Source organism: Danio rerio, chromosome 9, assembly GCF_049306965.1.
Source record: "Danio rerio strain Tuebingen ecotype United States chromosome 9, GRCz12tu, whole genome shotgun sequence".
NCBI lineage: Eukaryota > Metazoa > Chordata > Actinopteri > Cypriniformes > Danionidae > Danio > Danio rerio.
This window is the reverse complement of record NC_133184.1, coordinates 19,822,148-19,834,649: the sequence shown is the minus strand read 5'-3', so window position 1 is coordinate 19,834,649 and position 12,502 is coordinate 19,822,148. Positions and strand designations below refer to the sequence as shown.

The 12,502-nt window shown below is 35.6% G+C and overlaps 1 protein-coding gene and 1 long non-coding RNA gene across 3 annotated transcripts in view; one reads left to right on the top strand and one right to left on the bottom strand.

Moving 5' to 3' along the window:
* Positions 1–12,502, bottom strand: part of dnajc15 (DnaJ (Hsp40) homolog, subfamily C, member 15) — a 75,428-nt gene that overhangs the window by 61,814 nt on the left and 1,112 nt on the right. For both annotated transcript variants that reach the window (NM_001003476.2, XM_073911819.1), the window contains 1 exon segment: positions 4,105–4,156. In NM_001003476.2, coding sequence (NP_001003476.2) covers positions 4,105–4,156 — 52 coding nt within the window.
* LOC137496424 (uncharacterized) lies at positions 8,748–11,940 on the top strand. Its single transcript, XR_011016747.2, has 3 exons — positions 8,748–9,758; positions 9,834–9,928; positions 11,489–11,940. It is a non-coding gene; the product is annotated as an uncharacterized lncRNA (long non-coding RNA).

Below are 12,502 nucleotides of genomic sequence, written 5' to 3'. Positions count from 1 at the left end.
CTCATAGCCAGAGCCTACACAGCCACTTCTGCCCAGCAAGCCCTTGTCACATATGGTACCAATTGCAATCGCTGGCCAAGTTGTGCGAGGGTGGTTCTTCCCAAGGCTTTATGCATGTGCTCTGCATGGTGACCAACTTTGCTCTCATGACCACCAAGTCAGCCATCCGTGCCCTGGGGAAGACATGATGGCCAAACTAGTTGTCCAGAAACTCCACCTCTGGCTTACTCTGGCAGATACAATGTCAACAAAGCAAATTTTTTGGACAATCCTCCATCTCAGACAAGCCTATTCCAGCCCTTTCAATTGGTGCACTGTGTTTTTATGTGGACCACACTCAGAGCATAAGATCCTCTGAGCAGTTCTTCATCTGTTAAGGTAGTCTGCCGAAGAAAAGTGCCATATCAAATCAGAGGTTGGCCCACTGGATAGCAGACGCCATGGCCCGTGCATATCATAGCCATCATAGTCCCGTGGGAGTGAGAGCACACTCAACAAGGAGTGTTGCCTCCTCTTAGACATCAATACATGGTGCCTCTCTAACAAACATCTGCAGAGCTGCTGGCTGGGCTAGGATTTTACAGTCTTAAAGTAGAACAGGTTTCCTCCCATTTCCTAGGTGGTTCCAGCCAATCAGAAGGAAACTAAGCTTGGTATTGAAAAATGCTTGCTGCACCATTCACCCTAACCCAGAGATGTGTGTGCTTAAATTGCTCTTCTAAGCAAGTTCCCCATCTGGCGAATCTTAGAGAGTTCCTTCGAGGTCCCCAACACCCGACTCGGTTGGTCTGCCGTACCTCTAAAATCACTAGCCCACAGTTAGCTAGGTAAAAGGCTTGTACAACCCCAATTCTGGTAATTAAGGACCTGGGGACATTAGAAAATTGTGCCTTTGGTCATGTTGTTTGCTTGGCAAACATCTCAGCAAACACATGGCTAGGCATGGGCCAATATGAGATTCTGACGTTATGATAACCTTAGATAAAAATATTACAGTTGAACGGTATCACGCTAATGGGATTAATGCTCTAAAATATGTTGTTTTTAAATGTCTGGGTAAAATAAAACAACATTTTTACCCATTGAGCACAATATATATATATATATATATATATATATATATATATATATATATATATATATATATATATATATATATATATATATATATATATATATATATATATATATATACATATTGATTTATTTATTTTAAGAAACATTTAAAATATTTTGGAACAGTGGCTTTTGATTTGGTTTCCTTTTCAGCTAGATATACTGTTGCCCTAAAAAAAAAAAAAAAAAAAAAAAAAAAACGTGTCAATTAAAAAACAAATATATACCATAGGAAAGATATAACAAGGTTTTGGCGGTTTTAAAACCTTGACTTTTCCAAACTGTTGTAAACCTTGAAAACAGTTACCGTCCCATGCCTACCCATGGCAGATTCAGGTATTGTGGTGCTTTATATACACTACCCAATATTTTGTGCCGACAAAAATCCTAGTTCCCAACCAGACAAAGAATGTATTGATTACTGCCCTAATGGTCACTCCTCGAAGGTGGGAAAGGAGACATTTCATCTTGTTGCCACAGTGCCTGGATCACCAGTCAAGAACTGGATGCTTCAGCATTAAAGCCTGGCTTGCTCCAGGTGCAGGTTAAATACTCAGCTGATTACAATCAGCTACACCTCTAAGGAGCTGCACTTGCCAACTTATAGGCATTCATTGACACTTTTTCTTACTATTCAGAGCGATCGATCATCTGGCAATTCTCCCATTATATTGTGCCGAAGAAACACCTCTGTTCCCTCATTCAGGGAACGAGGGTTACAAAACCGAGACATTTTTCCCTTATTTCTAATCCTCATAAACAAGTTAGTGAATCTGGGAATTAGGGCTGCAGGATTAATCGAAAAAAGATCACAATCTCAATTCGACCGCACACGCGATCCTAATTCAGCTTTTTCTAGGATTCAGCCAATTATATTTTCAAGGTCAGGAGAGAAGAAAAGGCAGCTGCAGAAGTCTTCACAGCAACATTGACACCTTCAAATGGCATAAAAAGTGTCACATACTGTATTTATAAAGTACAATTCATCCAAAATGTCATTTCTGTGTTCATGTAATGATGTATTCACGGTCGCGAAATCGCACGTGAGCTGACACACTGTTTATTTTCTGCCGAGAATGCGCGCTTGCATGCAAATGACGCTTACTTTAGTAAACACAACCTACATATGCTGTAAATAACAGGTAATGAAGTTGTAAATAACATTCAGTTTGTTGCACAGAGCGATCGTTTGAGGGCTGTGCGGGAGGTTTGATTTGCATGTGTTTTTTTTCTCACAGAAACAGCAGCCATGAGATGCACTAGGAAGTGAAAGTAAAACCTGTGCGCACATCATTTAAATGATCATATGGCATTTTAGAGTTATGATTACGACAAGCATTTAATATGTATTTTCTTTCATGGCGAACACAAAGAGTTGTGCATGAAAATAAATGTTTACCGTGTCAATATAACAACCCTAGCCTATATAATGGAAATATAATGGTCTAATAATGTTGTCAATGACAGATGACAAGCACATGTCTGAAATATAATAATTCAATTTTATAATTATGAATAGTTGTATTCTAAAGTCATCATTTTACTGTGAATTAACAAACAGGACACACTGAAAGTCTGTTCAAGTCCACCATAATACAATATTTTGCATTTTAAGCAACAGCTACACATAGGCCTGCTATTAATGTTGTTTACCATATGTTTGAGAATTAACAATAATAATAGGCTAATTATATTAACCTTTATTTTACATTTACAGAATCGTGAGGAAGAATTGTGATCTTGATTTTAAGCAAAAAAAATGTGATTCACATTTATGCCAGAATTGTGCAGCCCTACTGGGTATTCAAAAATGATCACGGTTATGTATTGACCTAAAAACTGCATAAACTATATACATATAAACAAAGACTATTGAATATGTCACACATTGTACATTAAAGAAATACATCTGATACACATCACTCCTATAGTTTTGACTAAGGAAAAGTAAAACAGTCAATATGGTGGCCCCACCTTCTAGTACAGTAGCCAATAATCGATCGCTATGGACAGACGATTCTCTGGGAAAGAGACTCGTACCAGATGTGCATTTTTACAATGGTTTCTACAGTTATTATGAACCCTCTGGGGTCTCCAAATGCACTGGAATCTCACTGAATATTTGCTTCATGAGAAAGATATTCATATAAAGATTGAAATCTTTTAAATAAACCAACTACACCAAGGACTGGCATCTTCGGTCTTGAAGGGATGGTGTCCTGCAGAGATTAGCTCTAACATGAATCAAATACACCTGAACAAGCTAATCAGTCTCTTCAAGATTAATTGAAAACTACAGGCAGTTGTGTTTGATTAGGGATGGAAATACACTTTGTAGGAAACCAGCCCTTTATGACCAAAGTGGCCCATCCCTGGTGCAGTTGGTTCATTTGAAGGTAGATAATTCAATGGCTTACGTACCTACAAGTGCTTAAGTTGAGGTACACTTCTCGGTCAAAATCTGTCTCTTGTTTATCACTAGAACTGCTAGAATTTATAATTGTACTGTTTCATTCAGAGAGTAAGAATATGTGAGCTAATTTGATTTTCTGCTGATAGACTGGAACAACTTATGTCTTGCTAATTCTTTTCGTATTAAAAGTGTTTAATACTGTGTTGCAGCACAGTACTGCAACACAGTTCAACTAATAAACTGCTGTCTCTATAATGACAATACTATGTATACTACCTACCTTGTCACATAGCTAATGCTGTCAACAGGTTAAAAATACCTCCAGGCAATAACATACAGGAAATTTAGACTACCCTGGAGTAATCTGAGGTTAAGCACTACCTCAAAAGCACAATGGTGATCCATCATCAGTTTGAACCAGTTAACCTTTGGTTCCCGGCCCAGAGCTTTAACCACTAGGCTTTAACCACTAACACGTATTGTATGAATGCATGTTGCTTCGTCACGTAAATGCGCAACATGTGGTTTAAAGAGACAGGAATCTTCAAAACTGATACAAAGCAAGTTGTGCTCACCTGCAAAACCTGCCGCAGCAACCCCTAACCCCACTGCCATCAGAGCGCCACCCTGAAACACATATATAAAACCTTTCATCAGTCATATTACAAAGGACTAGCAGTTTCCGAAAAGTGCTTTAAGTGTTATCATATAATTATGTTGGCTAGACATGACACATAAGGTTTTTCCCACAGCAGACGATCAAAAATGCAAAAACATCCATAGACTACACTTTCAATGGAGAGCACGCAAGCTGACTCTTTTGTTTTTTCAATAACGCCATAACAAAATCCAAAAAAAATCTGTGACTCTTCTGTTGCTGATTAATTGAATCAATGAATGAGTCTTCATGAATCATTATAACATGACATAAGACAGGAATTCAAGATGCAAATATCAGTCAAACAAAAGTTCCAACCCTTCTTCAACACACCTATCTGTAGGTTTCAAACAAGCCCAAAGCACTCAATTAGTTTGGTTGGGTGTGTTTAATTAGGGTTAAAACTAAACTCTGCAGAGCCGCAACCCTCCAGGAAATGAGTTTGAGTGTTGATTTTATATATATATATATATTTTTTTTTTTTCTGTATTTCTTAAGATATTATGTTTTACTAATAAAATGCAATTTAAATTAGCTATGTTTTAAAATCATTTATTTATTGATATTAAAATAAACAGGTAAATAATATTTTTTTAACTAATTCAATCTGAAAAACCGATTCAAAGTCTTTAAATCACTAGAAATAAGTGAAAAACTTATATTCATATCAAAAAGATATTCTGACTCTGACTGGCTATTGTCTCGACTCCCATTATAAGTATTTACTTTCAACTTTTCAGTTCAACTTTGGGCCACTCTAGCCAATAGCAGAACAGTAACAACTGGGGGGTTGGGATAAAGATAGTAAGGTCCATCTAATTGGTCAAATTTCAATAAGCAACCATTGCACAAGGCTTTGACACAAGGTTAAGTTTATGTTGTTAAAATATTCTTTTATGAATGTAACTACTTAGCGAATAGGTCTCAAACTCAATTCCTAGATTGCCGCAGCCCTGCACAGTTTTGCTCTAACATTAAACAAACACAGCTGATTAGGCTTGGGCGGTATTACAGTATTATGGTATACCGCGGGTATAAAAATAGCAACGTGTCTGTTTCAATACCGTTATACCGTCATAAAATATTCTTTATTTAATTCCTACAAAAACGTATGTGTGGTTGTCATCACAGGACAGTGGAGGAGAGAGAGAGAGAGGGAGGAGGAGAGAGGGAGAGGGGGAGGGGTAGAGGGAGAGGTGACGTGACGTGACGAGTTGCACTCCAAAGTGTCCAGCAGTTTGGCAGTATTTCCGGTTTCGACTGAACAGAAGGGGAGACGTGGTTAATATGAACGAGAGGTCTGCATTAGAGCTGAAGATCTTTACCCGAACCCGGCGAGACCCGAAAAAATCCAAATCCCTGCGTTAAAATCCATCCCTGCAAAGGTGAAACAAATGATGTAGAAGTAGTAAAAAAAGCGAATTTTGATGGAAGTCAAGCCAGTCACTAGTTTAGAAGGAAGAGTCATTCCAGCCAGGTATTTCGGTGGTTGCTCATACACTGCGTATTACGGTAGAGCCCTAAACCGCAGCTGACAGGTAAAAAGACGAGGCCACTCGCTACACTGAAACTGCTGTCATGGAAAATTAAATGGATGTTCCTGACTGGTAGAAGTTGAACAAACAATCCTACCCAAAACTTGCAAAATCAGCCAGATCAGAACTCTGCATCTCGGCCTGTGGCAGCAGGAAAGGGTGTTCAGTTCTGCTGGACGCACCATGAGTGCAAGACTGCGCTAAAGCCAGTGGATTTAATAATGTTCCTCCACAAACAAACACACGTAGCCTTATCTTGGTGAGTAAAGGGTTTTTAAATTATAAATAAATATTAATTAAACCATATAATCATAATGTAGACAGAGTATACAGGCTAATAGTGGCATTATTCTTTTAATATTCAGCTTCACCGCCGCCTTAATGCCAGATTGTGAAGAGAAGTGGCGAAACAAATCTTGCAGAGCCTTTATCCTAATTTCTTATTGCCAAAATACCCGTCATCATTTAGAGTTTGTTTTAATTTGATTTGTTAAGCAAGATTTCTTTTCATTGGTGTGTTGGCCAATTTAAAGGCTAAGTGTATTTCTTTGTTCCAACTTTCAAGTGGCATAGTCTTGGTTGGTTACGAATAATTTATGTTAAAACATATAAATGACGCACTCTTGAAAAAATGCATTAGAGCTGTGTGCATGAGCACATTTGAATAATGTCGGGCTGTAAACGGGTTCGGGCTTTATAAAGCTGTCAATCAAAATGTACCTGTCGGACTCGGGACCTATCGGGCCTAATTTTTTTGGCCCGATTACAGCTCTCTGCATTCCCGCTGCTGTTCCGCGGGAGCCGGCCAGATTTCTTACGGTGTGGGAGTAAATATGGAGGCGGTTTGACTACACCCAAGCCTACAGCTGATCCAACTAATGAAAGTGTTCATGACTCTTTTGAACACCTTGGTTATTTGGATCAGCTGTGTTTGATAAGGGTTGGAGCAAAACTGTGTAGAACTGAGGGCCTCCAGAAATTGAGTTTGAGACCTATGACTAAGAGCAGGGGTTTTCAGAGTGTAAGGCGCGCCTCCCCAGGGGGGCGCCAGAGCATGTCAGGGGGAGGCGCGGGAAAAAATATTATATAATAAAAATATAATTAAGTTTAATTAATATATGTATTTTTTATTATTTTAAACGTTTTAATTAAACAAAGCTAAAAAAATAATACGTCAAAAATAAGAAAACCTTTTTTACCCAGAAGGCCATAGTTATGAATTCGCTTCTGTTTGGCAAGCCCGCCAATACAGGTAAATGCCTGCTAATCATGCTGCTAATACAATGGATCGGTTTCTGAGATTTTCATTTAAAAATTTGATGAGGTCATTAAAAATAATGTGCATATTTTATAAAAAAATGATATTCTGGATTTATTATAAAATATTGAGAAGACTTTGCTAATAAAATCAAGATTTTAATTTCAATTATTTTTTTAAGTAAACCAGTGCAATTACTAGGTTTAAATCGAGAAACCAATTAAGCTAATAAAATTGAGGAAAGATGGCTTCACGTTCATTTTAAGAAAATTTACCCAATTATACGGCTTTGATTGAGATGTTTGTATTTGAATCTCAAAAATGGCAGTGATCAGACGACATTTTGAAGGAGCAGATCAACAGCGAGCATGTTAAAAGGTACAGTTTCTAATTTTTTATTGTCTTACATAGCCTAAGCTCTTTCAGGAAAGACACATGCTGCTCAAGCTTGTTTGGGAGACTAGTTTTTGCAGAGTGAGACACGGAAACAGAGTGTGCTTTCCCTTTTATCTGGTTTCTTCCCTTGTTTTGCTTACGAGGTCATTCCTAATTCCAAGGGCGTAGGTTTGCGCTTGACATTGGTGGGGACTGGGGACGAGTCACCCCTGCCAAGAATGAATACTGTTTATATATATATATATATATATATATATATATATATATATATATATATATATATATATATATATATATATATATATATATATATATATATATATATATATATATATATATATATATATTTTTTTTTTTTTTTAATATATATATATAAATATATATATTGCTATTTATTATTTAACTGCTATTAAAATGTATTATTAAGTAATTCTCTCTTCTTAAAATTTATTAAGTTAAATTAAATAGTCATGCGTGTAGCCAAGGGGGTCAGGTGGTTTGAAAGACCAAAAGTTGGATTATTATTATTATGTTTGAATTTATCTTATTATTCAAATGGACAAATTTTTACTGAGGAAGGTTGAATGCGCCGGCCAGTTCGTTATTTGCTTAAAGGCTTCAGTTTTTAATTTAAATCAAGTTTTAACAGATTTCCCCAAGAAAATTATGATAAAAAAATTGTATTTTAAAAATAAGTATATTTACATATTTAAAGAGTATAGATGCAAAAACCTCTGAATGCCATTTAATATTTTCTTCTAAAATTAGCAATTTTCTCCAACTCCTGTGTGTGGACTGCGTGATTTTACTTTTATAGTGAAAAATACGTTCTTTTCATTGCCTTTAAAGTGAAATAACTGAACATAAATATACAAGGCTGAGAAAAATGCTCATTTTACATGGCATTTAGAGGTTTTGGTATCTGTACTGTACTTCATTTCTTTATTCTAAGAATTTAAAGTCCTAATTTCTAGTTCAAATTATTTTTATTATTTATAAAACTGTAATAAAACCTACAGTTTAAATGTGTAAATAAAGCAATTTGACAAAATGGTAGGAAATAGTTTTGGTACATCAAAAAGTGTAGTTGTAATAACTATCCAACAAGATTATCCAGCTAAAATTTGTTCTTAATATGTCACTAAAATGTATTATTAATACCTCAATTGAACAGAAAATCAGGTGAATAACTGCAAAAAGGTTCAGTTTTTCAGAAAACAAATAACCCCTTTCAATAAGCTGGCTGCAGGCCTAAAAGTGTTATGTTAAAATAATGTTTATTAACTGATAAAGAGACAGTTTAATAAAGACTTTCGTTCATTTTTCTTACAAATTAAACATGTCTCATAGTATTATTAAAAGATGGAGCACAGGCTGTAGTTTTTCTGACAAATTGTTTCAACCAAAATTGGAGATGTTACTCTAAGAGATTAAGAGCACAAGCAGGGTCATATGTTTACATGTAGGTGTTTATTCTGCAGTTAGTTTTCAGGGAATATTGTTTACAGACTAGTCTGCTTTAACGTTAGACTGAACGTAAAAGCGGTGAAAACACTAGCATAACGGCATTATCATGATGGACTCATTCAGTAGCGAACCTGAGTTTATGTGACTTACACTTTTCGTTGGAAAAAGCTCTTTATGTCCACCTCTTCTTGCTACCTCCATCCTCACTTGTGCGAGGCACACACCTCACACATCGGGAAATTCCCCCGCGCAGTTGTTTTGGCGCTGTTTGTATCTGAAACTATGTTCTGAAAGCAGCCACTCACATGACAGCAGGGAAAGGCACAGCCAATCACAATGTTCAAATGTGTTTGGGGGCGGTGCGACTCGAGGAGAGAACGTGATTTAACCCTTTCGGCATGTTTAGGTTTATACTGACAGCGCGATGTTTTTAAGTGAATTAAATTATTGGTGGGGACATTTCGGTAGTTTGTGGATATTGGTGGGGACACGTCCACCCTAAATCTACGCCCCTGCCTAATTCAGCCTATACCATACTGCGTAAGTTGTCTCTCCACTCTGACCCATGCCCCTTACAAACCATACCATGTTTGCACCAGGTGTTTCAGCCGTTTTGACCCACTCCCCCTACACACCATTTATTAAACAACCTTTCATGATAACAGCATAAGATGAAGGACAAAGACAGAGTAGTCACACATAGGAAAGTTAAGCAATATAAATAATGCATATAAATCTGAAAGATGAATATAAATGAATTTCCATTACATGATGTACTGTAATTACCTGTGTTTATTTATAATATTGTATATAAATAGCTACTAATATTTGTTTGCTTGTTTTTTAGAGTAATAACAAAAATGTTTACAGTACTTTCCCACAAAAGAGCAGCAATTTATGGGTGCCATACAGCAGGTATTTTTTAGCATGTTATTTGTGTAGTAATATTATTAGGCAATATTACTAATCTCTATACTTTTGTTGCATTAGACCTCACATTAAATCAGGGATGAGACAAGAAAAGTCATCCTCTGTTGCTGGTGTACTTGTATGGAAAAGAGGAAGGGCTCATCCAGGAGTGCAATGTAAGTGTCTTAAACCGTTTTAGATATTTATGGTTTTCAAAAACCTGCATTTTATATTTTTGCACTTTTACAAAAAAAAAAAAAATATATATATATATATATATATATATATATATATATATATATATATATATATATATATATATATATATATATATATATATATATATTAGGGATGTAACGGTATCAGAATGTCACGGTACGGTATTTATTGAATCATTTACAGGAAAAAACAAAACTTATGAAAATACTCCAAAAAAGTGCCAAAAGTGTCAATGACATACAAATTAGCCATCTATCTGTAAGCTTTGAAACAGGAACTTCAATTTTAATAACAAAAAAATATTAAACCATGTAAAAAAATAAAGTTTAAATTTAGTAGTGTTGAAAAATCACATTCAACATTTAATCACTCACTCACTTAGATAGAGATGGGTTTAAAGGAAAATTATCATATAAATATAATCTGGTAAAAGCTGGTATCTCTGGGCATTTACAATGTCCCCTGAAACAGAAAAAAACCCTCTCATTTGGGACTGAGGTTTCTAGGACAAGAGAGATATGACTTGGCCCAGGTTGACAGCAGTGGGTAACGTTGTGCATTGTCTTTCCCCCACTTGAGAGGACAAACCATGAGTGAGATAGAGATCTCATGTCTGCATCAATCTGAACAGTGTGCTGTGTTTCTGCAGTCACCATGACTGATTATTAGTCGTATTCCCCAACTTGCAGGCACGTGCACACACAGTGCTCAACCTGTGCAGTGCACATGCCCTTTTTAGTCTTTGATAGAATGTTCCCTTCCAAAATGATCAAAAGTGCCCCCGCAACGCGACATACCCTCCGTCCCCGCTTTACAGTACGCGTGCGACAACACAGCTGATAAGAACTCGCGCGACAACACCACTATTCAGGACGCGCGCGGCGACAACACCCACTTTAGAGTTTTACAGCTCTTTTTGATCCCCGCTTCTAGCAGCACACTCCATTTCCGCATTACTGGATCTGTAGCGACAACAGACCGCAAGGGATTATGGCCAAGCCTGGGCTTATGGGAATTGTAGTTTTCCGGTACCTCCCGTTCGCTTCATTCGCCTGAGCAAATTTTCTCAGAAGACCTATAGTTTTACCGAGTCATGCGACTACGGTAATATCGAAAAAAATTAATATTGCGGTATGACGGTATTTACAATACCGTTACATCCCTAATATATATATACATATATATATATATATATAAATATATAGCTCAAGTACTAGATTGTTGAACGCACTATTCCTTGTATAAATATGGTTTGTTTTTAAAAACTTATTTCTTTGTACAATAGTATACATTTTAAAAACACCCTGTTCATTATAAGTCAACATACTTTTGTACTTGTGTAATAGTATAAGTCAGCAACGTTTACTCAAACATTTTGAAGAATTACTGTTTACAGAGATACAAAGAAATTGTTAATTTCCTTAATGTATTTCCTTAATGTGTTTTAGAAAACCTTAAACATTTGATATTTCCAATTGCATAATTTCATAATAATAAACGGAATGTTTATTTTACAGTATGGTAATGCACAGAGAACTGCTGTCTGCCAAGGATGACCAACCATGAGGACTTCTTTGTCTTGGAGGATGAGTCATGGCTGGCTTGGAAAATCTAGAATTGGTGAACTGAATTTATACAAGTATTCCCCAATTTAAAATCACCCAAAAACAAACTTATACGTTTCTGACACAAATTCACTGTTTCAACCTTGTGGGAAAATTTTACTGCATTGATTGATTGTTGCTATTATTTTGAGATACAGCTTTTATTCTGTTTTTTTAAGTTGTGCAATTCTGTCAGAATTTGTCTAAAATGTAACTATTCCTCCAAAAGAAAGTTGACAGGACCTTTTCCATGACATGGATAAACGACTTTTTTCAGAGCTTAACATTGCTGTAAATTTTAAATAGATTTGTTTAGCAAATTGTACCATTTTGTTATAAATGAAACATATAATAAAATTATATTTGGCAAAAATGCATTGTGTATGTATTTCATTATAAATTATATATTTTACATGTTATGAATGAGTAAGTTTTATTGATAAATAAGAGTAAATTGTGTTTTATTTACTTAAATTATAAAAGCACATTCCACTAATAAAATTAAAATCCTCATATAACACTCAAAAGATTAAGTAATTTTCATAAAAAAGTCATAAAGTCATACAAGTAAGTTTTGCGAGAAAAAAAATTAAGTTTTCAAACTACTTAAAAATAATATGTGCAACAGTGTTACTACTGTTTTTTAAGTAAATAACACATAAAATTTTTAACAGTGTTAAGCACCCCTGGTCTAGTGAATACTTGGCTAATCATCAAGATGTTATTACAATGTCCAGCTTGGCATGTTTGTCAAAACTGAGTTATTCAAATACTCTTATTCTGTGACAACCTATTTACATAATATACCTGTATTAAACCATTTCTTTTAAGTTGAGTATAAATTTGTAGCCAAGATAAGTGATATTTATGCTTAAATCCATGACAAAGTGATGGGTTGAAATATATATATTTCAATTCCGGAGAAAA